Source organism: Centropristis striata, chromosome 15 (genome assembly GCF_030273125.1).
Source record: "Centropristis striata isolate RG_2023a ecotype Rhode Island chromosome 15, C.striata_1.0, whole genome shotgun sequence".
NCBI classification, from domain to species: domain Eukaryota; kingdom Metazoa; phylum Chordata; class Actinopteri; order Perciformes; family Serranidae; genus Centropristis; species Centropristis striata.
In genome coordinates this window covers 19,990,722-20,008,323 of record NC_081531.1, presented here as the reverse complement: position 1 = coordinate 20,008,323, position 17,602 = coordinate 19,990,722, and the positions used below count along the sequence as shown (strand labels likewise).

The window sequence follows — 17,602 nt, the reverse complement described above, 5'->3', positions numbered from 1 at the left end:
TCCTCCTCCCCCCGTCTGACCACAGAGCGGAACAGATGCTGCACTTGCACCCACTCGCTGCATCTAGCGAGAAACGCTATCTTAAACAAACACAAGAGAGGAAGCAGGAAGTGACAGACTCTGGATCAGTTTCTGTGTTCAGTTTGCTCTCTGCAACAGTTGACACTGAACCCAGGTCAGATTATTAGAGCCATCTCTATCAATAGATTCATAGAGTGATTAAAAAAAGGTTAAACTGCAACTTCTACTGAAGTGTGACGTATTTGTGAAAAGAAACCAACAGTACAAATTTGATGTAGTTGTACTTCACTTGTGCATTTCAGTTTTCCGCTACTTTGTACTGATCCACTATATCAGTATGAAGTAAATATTGTACTTTTTAATTTTTGTACTCCATTACATTTATCTGACAGCTTTAGTTACTTTTCAAGTTAAGATTTTGCACAGAATACATATGACGTTTATAAAATATGTATTTTTTTATATATTGACCCCACCAGCCATTTAATATGGTTAACTTTTAAAATTTTGAATTGTAAATTATGAACGTGAATTTGTTAATTTCAATCTGTGTGAACTGAACATTTAGTTAGCTCTTTTAAAGCTTTAACCTGCGTAGCACCGAGCAAAACCCCATAAAAGCTTATTAAATGTGTTACTGTTGCTGTTCTCTCAGACAATATTTTAGCCTATGTTTGTTTACATTGTCAAATTTTCACCATCAAAAGTGTACTGAATGATCAATTAGCAGCTACTGTTTGGAGTGTATCCATGGATGCATAGTCAAATATTTCTGGATTACTTTGATACTGAAGAAAACTTAAAAACATGATGATATTCAGGCAAGTTCCACAGTATTTGTTTTCTGATTTCGAAGCAGATTTAAGGATGTTTATTCTGGATGGACTTTAAAGATAATGGTATCTTCAAGAAGGGTAATTCACACTGAATTGTCAAATATGTGTTGAACAATGACTGTGTTCACATTTCACTGAGTTACGAAGAAGAGAAAATGGGAAATTTAGGGTAATAATTTACTTCCTGCAGCAGCTTTGCGTCCTCTTAACTATCTAGTTTCTCCCTGTGGAAGCTTTTGTCTTTGTCCTCATGAATGTCCACTATTTATTACAGGCGATAATTTTCTGTCATTACCCTATGGTCATGGAATGTCATTCTACCATTCTAACTTGTCTTATCTAATAGTGTCTCCAGCCCACTGGAGGCAGAAACAACGCAAGGTTTTAAAGGCTAGCTTTCATAAATATGACACAAGAGATGTGCATTCTGGAAATAAGGGAACAAAAATAAATCCTCACATATATGAGCTGCGGTGAGGGCTGACTGTAAGAGAGAGCTACCGAGTGTGAATATGCAAAATTAAAAAACTTTCAGTTCAGCTTTATTCTTTGGTTAGTGGAGCAGAAGAACACATTAAACTCAAATCCTGTTTGGGAAGTTCTTTAAACAGTCCTGTAAATTCACTTTGAATACCACATGCAAAAAAACTCACCAAAGTGCTGGTTAAGAAGAAAACTGTGTGTCTAATATAATAAATTGCATAGCTAACACCAATGTGTCATTCTAACACACTGTTGCCATGTTGTGTTCGGTTTCACAACAAGCGGTTAAAAACTGCATAACCTTAAAGAATCAGAATTATAATGCTAAAAAATCTTTTAATTCAGCCTCCAAACAGTTGCTGTGCTGTTATTGAGGAGTAACTACATTTATTCTGTTTTATTTCATTTCTAAATAAAATACATTTGTTAATTTATTCATTAAAAAAATAAAAAAAAATAAATGAAATTGGAGAGATTGTCCCTGAGGGCAGCTAAAAAAAACCCACAAAAAGCCTCCAGCATGTTTTTTGGTGCATTTACTGAAAAAGAGCTGAATAAAAGATAAATTGGAGTCAATTAGAAACAAAAAAATGTTTATTAAAATCTGAATTTCCCCCAACAAACAAATATGTTGAAAATAATACTAACATGACTGTGTCTGATGTCACAAATAAAAATTTAAGAAGTAAAAATTAAATTTGTTGCCATTTTCTCTAGCTCAGTTCTTAAATATTTTATGTATTTTAACACTCAAATTCTTGTAATCAAAAATTCTGTTTTTTAGCAAACTACACTACACACATTTTTCATAACAAGAATTTGAATCTTTGTATGAACACTTTTGAATTTTAAATGTATTTTTGTTTGAAGAACAGCTTCTTTTCAAGGAGTTTCTAATGGAAATGCAATTCCATCTGCATGTACTTGAACATGTCGCAGTCTGACATCTCATTAACTTAAAGGAAAATTCTGCAGTTCTTTCTCTGCCCTTCTGTCCATATTTTCTGTTAGTTCCCAAGTTTTCTTCTAGGTTTTCACAAAGATAACTTTACCATAACATTAAAGGGTTAGTTTGGATTTTCTTCAGTGGTTTTTTCAGAGGTACTTATCCATAATCAGTGTATTACCTAAAGTAGGTTAAGTCAGCACATTCCCAGTTTGGAGAAGCAGAATGGAGTAGCAGTACAGAAGCTAAGCAATGAACTGCTTAGGAAGGGATGTGCAGAAAAATGGATTTTAGCCACCTAAATCACCATCACAGTCAAAGCCAGATGCAAGGATCTTCCCACACTTCAACCTGTGTGATATTAACCTCTGGTGCTATTAAGGCACTACATTTTTGTCAATGTCTGGTGGCTTTGATGAGATAGATAACAGCTTCAGTACCTATTCATTCAACTTTAACTATTATAAATATTTCCTGTGTCAACAGCCATCTACTGTAGCCAATACTCTGACTATGGATAACAACACTTTAAAAAGTCCAAACTATCCCTTTAAGAGTGTGTTCACCTTCATTTTGCTGAATCAAATGTGTTCAGAACCGATTGTGATGGATGAATCTACCAAATAAAAAGCCTGACTGTAGACAAAAAGGAAATAGTCTGAATCAGGCTGATGAAAGATTTCAGGACTGAGAGTCTGCAACAGGCCTTCTTCCTGTCTTCAGAGTCTGAGTCTGGTCTCAAAGTCCAGCTGACTGGAACCAGTTCGCTGCCCTGGTGCATGATGGTCCCCACTGTGGAGTTGCAGAGCCTCAGTGACTCTTCTTTGATGAGCCAAAGCCAGAGAAACCCATCACCGCCGCCATTTCATCATCCTCCTCAAAGTCCACGTCTTCTTCTGCCCGACGCTTCCTCTCCTTCTGCTTCTCCTTTTTGTAGGCCTTCGCCTTCTCTTCCTGACAACAGAGAGGACACCAGCTCTCAGGTAGGCATCATAAAACTCATTAAACTTTGAGTAGGCATCATAACACAATAAGTATGGATCACAACACTACAAGTATGAATCATAAAACTACAAAAATGCCTCATTAAACTATGAGCACACATAATAAAATTAAATACATCATAAGACTATAAATATGCATCATAAAATTACATCCCCCAGTTTCACACTTCCTTTCAAGGGGACCCCCCCTCCTCACCTCCTCCCTTAGCTCCTTCATGCGCTCCTCAAAGTCATACTCCTTCTGCTTCTCCTCCATCTTTTTCTTGTTCACCTCAAAACGTTTCTTCACCTGATCAAGAGACGAGCGCTCGACTCGCATCGACATCCCCAGGTTCCTCTGGTCTGCTCACACACACACACACACACACACACACACACACACACACACACACACACACACACACACACACACACACACACACACACACACACACACACACACACACACACACACACACACACACACACACACACACACACACACACACACACACACACACACACACACACACACACACACACAGAGTTAGGCAGGAACAGACTGATAAAAATGAATTTATCATCACCTCACAGATGTGAACTCACGCTTTTTGCCATTGATGTGATCCAGGAAGTTTATGGAGTCTTTCACGACACAGTCACAGACATTACAGTAATAACTGAAAGAGGAAAGAGAAACCAATCAAGGTCCAGTTCTCTGTCCATCACTTCGGGAGAAACCTAAACTGTGATGTTTTAAATCAGGAGGCTAAGAAGTCAAAACGTTAAAATTCACCACCTTTTATGTGGATGTCCATCCAATCAGTGATTATTGTAAGTGTAGTCTCTTGAAGCAATACATTCCTCAGGGTATGCTATACTGACAGTGGAAAATATGTTGTTCTTCCTGCATCCTGCACTGTTTGATGTGACAATGACATAGTTGGAAGTGAGAAAGAACTACAGGCTAATTCAGCTTGGACAGTTGCTTACATACTCCTCCTTATTCTGTTTGCTTGTATTGCAGACTGGTTACATTTCCAAATGCAAAAATGGCATCACTAAATATGAGCACGGAGGATGAGGATTAATTTTTACAATGTTCTGGCTTTTTGCTTCAATCGACTACATTTACCATCAACACTGATTGGAAGTCCACACAAAAGGGGGTGTATTTTCCATATAAATAAGGATGTTTGCAGTTTTCATACCCGCCCATCTCAGCCTGAGGAGTGGTCTTTGTGATGACGATGGTCTTCCCCAGTTTAGACTCCAGATCCACTTTATAGTCTCTATGACGGAGGAGATCCCTCTTGACCGGCGGAGCTGTTTTCCCTGAAAGAGAGAGGCATTTGGAATATAAAAAACCGAGAAAAGGAAAGAATAAATAAATCATCATTAAGGAAACAAAAAAAGATAGGAGGAAAAAAGGAGGATAAGATTGAAGTACAGAAAGAAAAGAATGCAGGAAATTTTAAACACAACACATTAAACACAATTTTCCTCTTATTAGAAAGTTCCTTAAATTTTCCAAATCAGATGTGGAAAATAATTAAATAAAATCTAAACTTGAGTTTATTTTTAAAAATATGTATGCATCTTCTCACCATCTCGCCTTTCTCTGTCTCTCTCCTCAGCCAGGCGTTTCTGAGCGAGGTTTTCATATTCATCTTTGTCCCACTTCCGACGGAAGTCATTCTTACTGGACTAAAAGAGAAGAAGAAGGAGGAGAAAGTAAAAATTGAGAGAAGAAGCCAAACCTACCCCTATGGCAAAAATCAAAACAGGAAAGTAACAAAGTTTATTTACTTAAGCACAATTTTAAGATACTTGTTCTTAATTTGAGTATTTCAATTTTCTACTACTTTATACATCTACTCCACGGCATCTCAGAGGGAAATATTGTACTTCTTTTTACTGCACTGCATGTATTTGGTAACTTTAGTTATTTTGCAGATTCATATAACTAATACAGAAAAAAAAGACCAGTGGACTAGGTGAGGACTGACTGCGATTAAATCTGAGATTAAATGACTGCGAATAGTGATTAAATCTAATATAATATACATACCCATAAAAAGTATAAAACAAAGTATATGAAGAACAATTATATCACTGTGGGCATTGTCATAAAAAAAACTGTTTAAACCACCAAGATCTAAAAATGAACTTTTAAAATGTGGCTATAAACAGGATAAAAAGTGTATAGCCGGGGAGATGATGCCATTGACAGACTACAAAATGAAATGGGACTGTTAACTTGATGAAAAATACAGATTTCTCTGGGTTTTATTGTTAGAAACCTTTGAGTTAACACAAATACAACACTCAAAAAACACATACATAACATAAATCTAGTTGTTTTAGGTACATATTATACCTTTAAAGCAATGCACACAATCAATACATAAATAACTATAATTCAATAATTCTGAAGGTGATACTTTTACTTCTTCTACATCTTCTGTCACTTAAGGGCACAATTGTCAAAGTTAGTAATACAGAATTATGTTAAAATAGTAATAACCAGTGGTGGAATGTTACTAAGTACATTTATTCAAGTACTGTACTTAAGTACAATTTTGAGGTACGTTCTTGAGTATTTCCATTTTATGTACCTTTATACGTCTACTTCACTACATTCTGAGGGAAATGATTGTACTTTTTACTCCATTACATTTAGTTGGCAGCTTAAGTTACTAGTTTATAAGGTCAAGATTTAACATGGAAAAACATGATCAATTTAAAGTGATTAGACATATGTTTTTCAATGATACCTCATAACAGTAAAATAGGTAGTAAAAATGAGCTTTGTCTTCACAAAACTAAAACGCTGCTTACATAAATGCATCAATACAGATAATGTAATACGATATTTGGAATATATAAAACAATCGGAGTGGGGACATTCTGCATAACGAGTACTTTTACTTTAGATACTTTAAGTACATTTTGATACTGATACTGTTGCACTTTTGCTGAAGTAAGTTTTGAATGCAGGACCTTTACTTGTAGTAGAGTAATTTTACAGTGTGGTATTAGTAATTTTACCTAAGTAAGGGATCTGAGTACTTCTTCCAGCACTGGTAATAATAACATTATTGCATCGTTGATGTGTTAGTTGGTGGTAATGACGCTTTTATTCTGAAGGAATTACGCCGGATGTCTCATTGTTGTTACTGCTAGCGGAAAAACGGCTAACAGTCTAGGAATCAGCAGCGTTATTCTACTTCAGCAGTGCAGCTAAATGACATAAACAAACCACCACAATGTTCAAATTTTAGTTTAGTTTGAAATGTTATAAGAAACATGAATTTTACATTTGAATTAAACCCGGAAACATTAACAATTGTTATCTGTCATCGGGCTAGCTGCCTTTAGCCGTTAGCTGAGGCGCCGCTCCAAACTGTTCTAAACCCTTTAAACGGACACCAGTGTCGGCTGTTAGCAGCTCTAATAAACAGACACTGCGGTGCTGAAGAGAAAGTCACAGACACATTTAAGTAATTTAATATTTTGACACTAAAAACACACATCAGAGCAGGAACTCACCCCACTACCAGACGCCATCTTGTTTACTCGGTAGCAAAATACGGCCTGTCGCACAATCAGGGTTCGTGTTTAAGAAGCGAAACATCACCCCCTACAGGAGCGGAGACACACTACTTTAATAATAATGTAAGAATAAATTCATAGGGAATACTATCCATGCTAAAATGTTCTCCAAGAGGGAAATTCTACTGGGATGATGTTCACTGGAAGAAAACATGGTTACAGCCTTATAAATTTTGCATCTCTAATAAGATTAAAGAAATACACTTTTTACACAAAATCTACCCTTGCAATTCAATGCTATCCAAGTTTATGGATATGGATAATAAATGTGTCTTCTGTGATGTGGAGGAATATATTGGTCATGCATTTTGTGAATGTAATGTTGTAAAAATCATTTATCTGACTTTCTTAGTGTCTCATACCTATTGTCCAAAAAAGATGTTCTTTGTTATTTTACTCATTGTAACAAATCTATTGAATTTGTAGCCAATTTCTTAATTCTCTCTTTCTGTAAGTTCTTTAAACACAAACACAGATTTCTCAAAGCTAAGCCAACGTTTAAGCTGTTTCAACTTGGTTGCCTGAAATAAATAGGCTACAATTGCCTGTATGAAGTACCCTGAAGTAAATAAATATGGCATTATAAAAATGTAATTTCCCTGAAATTAATAAATGTGGCATTACGAAATAAAAGTTCCCTGAAATAAATAAAAGCCCTTTATTTATCGATTGATTGATTGATTTATTGATTGATTGATTTATCAATCTAATGCCTAATTTATTTATTTCAGGATCTATTTCATAGGTTAATTTATTGACTTACCTATTATTAATTTATATAGGCTATAGTTCAAACGCTGGATAAACCGGTTGATAACAAAAGTACTATAGTGATTGACTGATCCATCATCTGACCAGGAGCAGCCCAGGTGAGTCGCTTGGCGGCTGCAGGCCCCGCCCCCCTCAGGTGCGGCTCGTTAAAGAGCTGTGAAAGCGGAACAATAGCGTCTGTCAGACAAAAGTGTGAGGCGCCAAACTCAAACTGCAAAAAATGTCAACCAGCGGAGTGGAAACTGCAGCTCAGAGCCCGCTGCTCTCCTCCAGGTCTGTAACAACAACAGGAAACACCTTTTACATTAGAATTAGTTAAATCACGACACAGAGAAGGTGCACAAAGGCACGGCTTTATACCCGGATTTTACTCATTCAGTCATTTCTACTTTGGATGTGATACATTTCACCCCAGCGTTTTAAAAACATATATATTTTTATATTAGGGCCTATTTATATTTTATTAAGTCTGAAAATGATTTTGAACTGTTAAACCCCGGAGAAGAGTTGATCAATTTTGTTGCTACATGGTGGTTAAGTGAAGTGAAACTTAGGAGTGATTAACTGCCTTTAAATTTTAAATGCGGATTTCACTTCTCAGGCTGCACAAAGGCTCCAACTCTGCTCTCTGATTGGTAGTTGTCCCTGCAGCTTGTGGGCAACACCTGCAGGCATCACTAAGGACTGCTAAACTGACTTTTATAACTTTTCTGTTAAAAATAATTTAATGGATATCGCAACAAAACGATTTGGATAAGGCTACCTAAATTATCCCTTTTTTGTCTTGCAAGTATTCTGAAATTTTATGTTTTGTATGTACAAATTTGGTGTTCTATATGTGCTGATTCTCAACAAATTTCCAGAACAGGAATCTGAAAACTCTTGTTTAATTTTGTTGACATATTAAAATTAAGGGGTATTTTCTTTTTATTGTTACATAATCAGAAAACATGGTTTAACAACCATAACATAAAATCAATTTCTGCCATGTTTTTAGGGATAAAATCTATTCTAAAATTCTCAGACTATTAATATATATATTTTTTTTTTGGATCACAACATTGCTGAAATGTTGTGTTCAAATATGCAAATTAGGCATTATCTGCTAAGAATGGAGAAATGTCATGCTGACTTGGCTTTTAGGTGTTGTTGAGCCAGGTCACACACAGAAAGACTAGCTCTACCTATCTTGCGTCCTGGTACACCCCTCTGATGTGATCTTGTTTCCCCAGCTTCTGTTTCAGCCCGTGTGTTTGTATGAGGGGCTGGTCATCCGCCGTGTGGAATGGCCTCCCTGACCCGCTGCTGGCCGCTGCCTCCTCCAGATGCTCTGCCCCCGAGCCATGGCTCCTCCCCGGCTGCAGCTCTGTCTATGACAGCCTGGTCAGGTGAGAAACACATCTGGTGATGATCTTGTCACCCGGACTAACATGACCAGGTGTTTCACTTCATGTGGAACTGCACAGCATTTTCATCCCTTGGCCTAGGTCACACATATTGAGACGATGTCTCACATTATGATACTACGTTAACCGTTACCCTCAGATTCCAGTCTTTGTGCTATATGCTAAAAGTTTTCCCCTGCTCTTCCAGTCAGCAAAAGTCAGCAACTGAGGTAATAATGTAGCACCAGTCATTTTTCTAAAGATTGGCAAGAAAAAAAAAAAGTTGAAATTGAAACCACTCCGCATTGGTAATGTGTTCTAAAAACATTCTTTGTCCCAAGTTTGGCTTGTTGGGATCTGGTCACCTGAAAGACGTCTCAGTGCCTAACAATTTGTTTTAAATCGCATTACATAATTAATTCTACACTATCTATGCTCTGATTGGTTTACAGGTGTAAAATGACAATATAGATCTGTTTCTGAACTAAAGGTTAAAAAAATACTACAGTGTAAAAATACTCAAGTAAACTTTTTTTAACTTGTAGTTAAGTATTTGAATCAAAATGTAGTATGGCTCAAACTGCATCACAGATATTATGACACAAAGGTTTGTTCCATTTAACATAAATTAATTAATTAAAAAAAGTTTAATCTGTGATATTTTCTTACCAAGACTTCAACCTGGTGTTTTTTTTGTTTTTTTTGTACAGCAGAAATTTTCCTGAATTCAGGTTCTTGTGACTGTAATTGTTTATGGGTTAAAAATGAGCCAGATTGAAATCAGTGGATTTCTACTCATGACGTAAATTGTCACATCTACATTCTTGCATTCTTCTTTGACTCTCTTCCTCCTCCTCCTCCTCACAGTAACCTCTCTCCAATTCCATCTGCTCCGGCTGCCAGCGGCCTGCGAGGACGAGAGAGGGCAACCCCCAACAAACCTCGCAGGTTCAATAACTTTATTTTAATAGAGCAGAGATGTGTAGTCAGGGTCTATATAATGATGTCATGCTGAACAAGATCGTAATGATTTTAAAAGTTATTAACAATAATTTGGAATAATGTGTAGAACATTTTACAGAACAGAATGCAAACCACTCAAACTGTATGGACCCTGTCTACAGTCACTCAATTGTCTGTCTGCAGGCCGTCCATCCTGGAGCGCTGTATACTCAAAGTGTCCACCAGCAGTGTGGCTGTGGGGACGGACGATCTGGACAACAAGAGGTCAGTAGACTCAACTTAAACAAAACATTATAATGTGACCAACAGGATGATTCATTACTATGACTGAAGGCGTTGTTGAGAATTGCATTGAGGAAACCTTTAAAATTAAATTATCTGACTCCAACAGTAAATCTTCTTGCCAATTCTCTGTGCAGATGGTTTGATGGGGAATGATGAGCAGGAGACGTCCAAGTTCTCAGTTTTTACATTTTATTACAATAAGTCAAGGAATGTGCAGTTAGAGTCTCTGGGTTTAAACATCACTTCCCTGATTTACTGCCCTTCTGTCCCTCTAACCCTTTTTTATAACCTAACAATGTTTTACTAATATGTGGGTAGATCTCTCCAGAAGGTGCGTCCCTTTCGAACCGTTGATTTGTCAGTTTTAATCAATATTGTGGACAAGTCATGTCACCAAGAAGAGAAGATAGTTACCTCCTCTCCTCAGCACACTGTGTCCATGACCTGGCCTGTTCCCAAAACATTCAACACAACCTCCTGCCTTGTTATGACTTGCAGAGATATTAGTGGAGACACAGATGTTGCAATGTGCACATAAAATACGAAGCATACAATGTATATTGTGATAATAGAATCTTCTATTTCTATCTATTTATCTATATCTATTATCTATATCTATCTATTTAATCACAGTTTCTAAACCAATATTAACACATGATCAAAATCATTGTATCAAGAGCATCTTAAATGATTAATCCATGTCAGCAGAGAGAGAGGGCACACGCACACAGTGAATTACGCATGCAGATAGTGACCCCCATGCACAGAGACAGAAGACAGAGTAACTAATAATAATTATTTCTAACAGCGTTCAGTTGTCACCTTGTTTGGCACCTAACAGTCTAATTAATAGTTCAACTAAAGAACAAATGTCAAAGAAGTTCAGTATTATTATATCTATAAAAAAAACCTACCCCTTTGGAATATATGAAAGCTGTAGATTAATATTAAAATACATTTTTAGACTGGCTTATTTTACAGAAGTGGAAGAACCCAAATAGATTAGAGTGACTTATAGGTAATGTTTCCACATTAAAATGTCAAACAGGTTTTTCAAAAACCCTGAAAAAATCAAATGCAATTGGAATAAAGGTAACTGTTGGTTGCCTGTCAATGGCATCCTATCTGCTTTGCGCATGCAACAGTTGCAGGACCTCTCTCCAGAACTAGTGCCTGATACAGACGGTGTCCATGTCGTCTTTGACATTTCTTGGCAAGCTATCCCCACTAACTGTATCTTGTGCACAAAGACGAGGATGCACAGCAGTGTGCATGATGGTTTCAATTATCAACAAATGGGTCAGGAACCCACTCATAAAAATAATTTCTCCATAGGGCTACTTGTGGGATTTTTGTCTTTAAATTTAGCCTCAATCTAGTCCCTGACGTCTTTGTGTCCCTGCAGGCCCCCTCCTGGTCGCTCCTACCCCCGCCTCCCGGACCCGGCCAACATGGAGACCAACGCTGCAGTTTTGAAGCGGCGGCAGAAACAGATCCAGTATGGCAAAAACACCAGCGGCTACCAGAACTACCTGCAGCAAGTCCCCAAGTGAGAAAACACCCATTGGTACTGAATCAGGGTTCAAAAAACATATCTTTATAACTTAATAACTAACCCAAACAACATGAAACACTTCATTGATTTAGCGTGGCTTTCACTTCCTGACGATGTCATTATCTCTAATGTCGATCCAGAATAAAGGTCAATAAATCCACGAAGAGATCATTGAAAAAAGACCCTGCAGAACTTGCCTGAAAATCATCATGTTAAGTTTTCTTCGGAAAGCCATTCAGTGATGGCTGTCTTTCCATTCTTTGGATGCACTGCAAAGTAGGAGCTGATAACCGCTCATTCAGCTCACTTTTAATGGAGACAATATGATTAAATGTAAACATTTATAGATTAAAGTGAAAACCAGTACCGACCTGGAGCTCACATTACCAGAGAACATCTGAGTTCTACAGGGTCTTACTCTCCTGATTTATTCTGTCATGATACGTCTTGGAAGCATCTATCAGATTAACAACATGTTTGACTTCCTCCATTTTCACCCTGGGCAGGGGTCGAAATAATTCAGTTGTTAAAATAAATATCAGTGACTTGGTCTTATCTGCTCCTTACACTCTGACTGCTCCTCGTCCTCAGACACCTGAGGGACGCTAAACTCCACCCGTCCACTCCCAACAAGTACAGGAAGTACAGCAGGCGCTCCTGGGACATGCAGGTGCGTCTGTGGAGGCGAGCGCTGCACCTGTGGGATCCTCCGACTGACACCCAGCCGGACACTGCTGACACACAGGACCCTGTGGAGCAACTGTAAGTGGAAAATATATCTGAAGCATTAAATTATTTGTTATTGAATGCCCCGATTTCTTTTTCTTAATCAGTTACATGTTTGAGAAACTGACATTTTACAGGGATCGTACACAGCTTAAGGCAAGCTAAATTAGAAGAGAAGATTACTTTATTAATCCCACAATGGGGAAATTCAACCTCTGCATTTAACCCATCCTTTTTTACACACAAGTGAAGACACCATGAACAAATGTCAAAGAAGTTCAGTATTATATCTATAAAAAACCTACCCCTTTGGAATATATGAAAGCTGTAGATTAATATTAAAATACATTTTTAGACTGGCTTATTTTACAGAAGTGGAAGAACCCAAATAGATTAGAGTGATTTATAGGTAATGTTTCCACATTAAAAATGTCTAAAACAGGGTTTTCAAACCCTGAAAAAATCAAATGCAATTGTGGACAAAGGTAACTGTTGGTTGCCTGTCAATGGCATCCTATCTGCTTTGCGCATGCAACAGTTGCAGGACCTCTCTCCAGAACTAGTGCCTGATACAGACGGTGTCCATGTCGTCTTTGACATTTCTTGGCAAGCTATCCCCACTAACTGTATCTTGTGCACAAAGACGAGGATGCACAGCAACGTGCATGATGGACACCATGCAAGGAGCAGTGGGCAGCACATTACTGCGCCCGGGGAGCTGTGCAGGAGGGTTAGGTGCCTTGCTCAAGGGCACTTCAGTCCTAGACCTGTCAGTACCGATTCAAACCGGCGACTCTAGGCCACGGACTGCCCGTGGCCTAGAGGAAATTATATTTTGCTTGGCATTAAAAAGTCCTAAATATAAGACCAATTTTACCAATACAGAGATGGAAAAGAACATTAAGCAACACCCATTACTTGGGGTGGGGGACATTTTTTCCTCAAATGTTATTGTAATATAAAGCATGTCTTCTTGCCTCCTCAGAGATGAGGATAGAAAAATACTACTTCAAACTTGGCAAAATTGGAAACGAGAATCTTTTGTATAAAATCCTTTTTTTTTTTCTTTTTTTTTTTTAGATTTTGCCTTAAAAGATTAATAAAATCCTTTATTTTTAGATGAATGTTTTTAAGATAAGATAATATACTTTTCTGACTTCCCCCCCCCCCCCCCAGGCAGAACCAGCTGGCAAAGATGACCTCTGACCTCTGTGAGGATGGAGGAGACAAGCAGAGAGAGAAAGAGACTCCAGCAGCCTCTAAAGCCTCCTCTGTGTCTCCTCTGTCAGCCTTAACGTCTTTGGAGCTGACGGGACCCTGGAACGTCCCGCTTTCACCGGTAACAGAACAGCCGGGCCTGTTTGAGCATTTCGGATGCTTTGCACAGCACAAACTGTATTTATATCAACCTGTGTTTTGTTCCTTCCTGTCAGGAGGCTGAGATGAACCAAAGGGCTCTACGATCTCCTCCCGGCCTAAGCTACTCCTTCAGAAGTCGGCTGACCAACAATGACAACATGACAGACTGGCTCCGCCTCCTGCTGGAGGCAGACAACGGCCAAGGTGAGTCGATTGAAAATATTTAATAGTACTGCTTCCTTGTTTAGTTAGTTTGTGTTGTTGTGTCGTAAAAGGAGTAGGAGCCAACCTAACTAATCAAGGCAGCAGTAGACCGCCAACCTCCTGTTTTCTACAAGGTAAAAGTTATGGTATTCGAAAAGGAGTCTGGAGGCCTCAAAGACAGCATAGTTGGGTATAACTGGTTCAGTTCCCGACCGCTACAGAGAATCCATAAAGTAGCTAAATGTGCAAATTAATGTTTTTCGGAGGCAACTTATTCACTTCGAGGCAGCAACCTCCGGGTCCGAGCAGTGAGGCAAACCAGGGAGAGCCTTAAGCTGCATTCTACCAAAAATGCCAGCAGGGGGTGTTGATGGTGGCTGCAGAAGCATTTCATTTCATTAATTTCAATACAAAATGAGAACTTCTCACTTGATTTATTACCGCAGAATTTTTTCTTTTAGGACAACACTATGGTCTCAATCGCGAGTAAGATCTTCAAGATCTCATGTTAATAGTGTAAATAATGGCCCCATTTAGAAGATAAAGAATCGTATGATTTGGGGCGTGGCTACCTTTGTTTGACAGGTCACTAACAAGGCCAGCCATCATCAGAAGAGAAGGAGAACAATGCGTATCCAAGAAAAAAGGACGTTACCGGTTTGGTCTCACAACTTTGACCCTTTCACTGTATTTTCACTTAATGACAGTTTATTTAAACGTTTTGTTCATTAAAAATGTCTTGTTCAGCGTTTTGGTTGGACTAACAGACATTTTTCTTAGGCAAGTAATATACGTTTTGTTTTTGTTAGCCAAAATGAACATCCCAGTTAATGCTACAGTAAATGCTAACATGAATTAGCAGCGACTTTGCTCAGTCAGGTTGCCGGTGAAGAGAGGCGTGTCATCAGAGCCCTCTCTCTCCTCCACAGCGCAAATACGGTCTGCTCCCTGTTTTCTAAAAACGAGATGGCGACTAATGTAACGCTAAACTCGATGCGTCAAACAGGCAGTCCACAAACAAATGGGTGATGTCACGGTCACTACGTCCATTATTTATACAGTATATGTTCACTTCCCATTTATCAGTAGTAGAAGGCGGTATGAAGAGGTATGATCACATCGTCATATTTGAGATGTGATGGGTGGTGTTTCCACCGGTTTGACTACACAGTTGAAGGCTATACATCAGACCTTGTTTTGTTTCTCTTTGTCTTTTCCTCAGTATTTGATTCTTAAATTGTTTTTTTTTTTTTCCCCCTCTGTTTACATAACATTAAATATTGTTTTCTGGTAGATTTTGGCTCTGATGACCAGCAGGTTCCTGTTTTCTCTGACCAGCTCTTGTGGAATCCATACTAAGTCACCTAATCTCCACCAGTCTGAAAGAAACAAAGTTCAGTCGTCTGTAAACGTCTGAAACTCCTCAATCATCTTTGAGGAAACTCGATGTGGCATTGTTTATCCTCAATGTGTCGGAGTAGAGTTTGTGTGTTTCCAGTACATTTGTCTTTTTAAGATGCTTGAAGATTTACTATGACAGCAGGGATGTGACTGATCCTTGATCAGAGTACCATCCAACCCTCCATCGGGAGGCCTGCGACCTGAAGAGAGGAACCACCTCTTCTCTCAGCTGAACACCTGAGCATGATACGATAGTTTGCACTTTATATATTTATGTTAAATTGCATCAGATGGCACACTTCTCACCTGCATCATGTTTTAGTTTCAACTTCTGCACTAATGGAAAAGCTGCTATATATATATCTATATATTTTTTTTTTGTACTTTAAGTCACTTTGTGTCACTTTTATCGCCTCTTCTGCAGGCTTGTCTTTTGTCCACCATCACCTTCATGCTCTACTGTCTGGCTCAGGCTCCAGCTTCTCCTTTCTCTACCTCCAATGTTTTTTCTAAAAAACAAAAAACCCTTATTAATTGAAGGGAAATGGCTGTCACTTTGTGTTGTGAGTTTTATTTTACTTTGTTTGTCATTTTGTGCTGCTTGAATGTCAAGAGCAAAGCTGAACGATTAATAAAGATGTAAATAAAGTGTTATAAATTCACAGGCGGACCTGTTTATTTTTTCCACACATCTATTTTTTTTTTTTTTTTTTTAAATGAGTTTGTTCCCAATATACAAGAGTGGGGCCAGAGGGGTGGTCCAGGCCCCTGAGAGTCCATAAAGCTACCCAAAGAATTAATAGAATTACTATATAACCACAAACTACCTGTTATGCACATTTTAAACCAAAACTAAACACTGTAATTTCAAAAAGCCTTGAAATTTTGTACTTACATCTGGCCTTGTATGGCAAAGTTGATATATCGATAAAAGCAAAATGCAAGTGCTGAGGAAACAGATTTGGTGCGTGCTAGCTAGCTAGCTAATATTTGTTTAATTTGTGTTCTGAAACTGGAGCAAAACCCTATTCCCATCAAGTTTTCTAGATTGAATGGTTTTCCTGATAGAGAACTCGCAGAACTTACTCTTTGTTACATATCAATTTCTAATAATCGCATTAGGGTAGTGGAGGGACACAAGCATTATTTGGCATGTCTTTATGCCTTGTTGGGGGGGAAAAAATACGGTGCAAGTGTATTTTCTTTGTCAGCAGTCAGAAATTGATGGGTATTCCTCTAATGCTTTTTTAAAATCTAAAATTAAATATTTCATTAAATTAGAATATGGATATAGTAAAGTCATAAATATATGATGTAAGAAGCAATACAATTGTTCATGAAGAAAAAAACGTAAATTTCCAATACAAGCGCTCTCTATACTCACAAAGATTTCACAACAGACAACAAACCAAAATTACTTTAAGTAGCTCTCGACTGACCTCACTCCAAAAAGTAAAAGGCAACAACAAAAGAAAAGGGAGAAGAAAAAGGAGTCTCACAGTAACCCGCAGCTGTCGCGTCCGTCACCCTATGCACATACTGTGCCTTCTCTCATCCATGTATAGTGGAAGTAAAATGAGAAATTATACAAGTACACCAGACAATAACAGGGTGGATGACGTTAATAAGAATGAATAAGTAAATGAAGTAAAAACAGATAAACAGTCAAATTAAATTTCATAAACCTAAATAAATTAAATGAAACCATCAATACAACAAACAGTATATATATATGTGTATATATATGTATATGTATGTATGTATATGTATGTATATATATATATGTATGTATATATATGTATATGTATATATATATATATATATATATATATATATGTTTGTTGCACAATTAAATAGTCAAATACATCCAAGCAAAATATACAGATAATAGCATATATAGGATATACAAATGATATGCATTTTTGAAAATCAAATATTACTGTTAATGTCACATAAATGTATTCTCCCCTATGAACAACTAATGTAAGATGTAAGAGCAGACTGTGAGGTTATTTTAGTTAATGTGTGGTGCAGAGGGTTGGAGGTGTCTCCTCCGTCCACACGGTGTG

The 17,602-nt window shown here is 37.8% G+C and overlaps 2 protein-coding genes across 2 annotated transcripts; one reads left to right on the top strand and one right to left on the bottom strand.

The window, feature by feature from the left end:
* Window positions 1–1,912: 1,912 nt before the first annotated feature.
* On the bottom strand, window positions 1,913–6,955 carry zmat2 (zinc finger, matrin-type 2). Its single transcript, XM_059352390.1, has 6 exons — window positions 6,822–6,955; window positions 4,877–4,976; window positions 4,481–4,604; window positions 3,876–3,949; window positions 3,487–3,632; window positions 1,913–3,240 (listed from the first exon to the last, which is right to left on the bottom strand). Exons 1-6 carry the CDS (start codon window positions 6,837–6,839, stop codon window positions 3,097–3,099), a joined length of 606 nt encoding a protein of 201 aa, XP_059208373.1. The 5' UTR covers window positions 6,840–6,955; the 3' UTR covers window positions 1,913–3,096.
* Window positions 6,956–7,812: 857 nt separating this feature from the next.
* Window positions 7,813–16,195, top strand: slbp2 (stem-loop binding protein 2). The gene is made up of 9 exons (XM_059352388.1): window positions 7,813–7,928; window positions 8,888–9,043; window positions 9,908–9,988; window positions 10,187–10,267; window positions 11,694–11,837; window positions 12,435–12,605; window positions 13,746–13,908; window positions 14,003–14,132; window positions 15,427–16,195. Exons 1-9 carry the CDS (start codon window positions 7,876–7,878, stop codon window positions 15,489–15,491), a joined length of 1,044 nt encoding a protein of 347 aa, XP_059208371.1. The 5' UTR covers window positions 7,813–7,875; the 3' UTR covers window positions 15,492–16,195.
* Window positions 16,196–17,602: the final 1,407 nt, after the last annotated feature.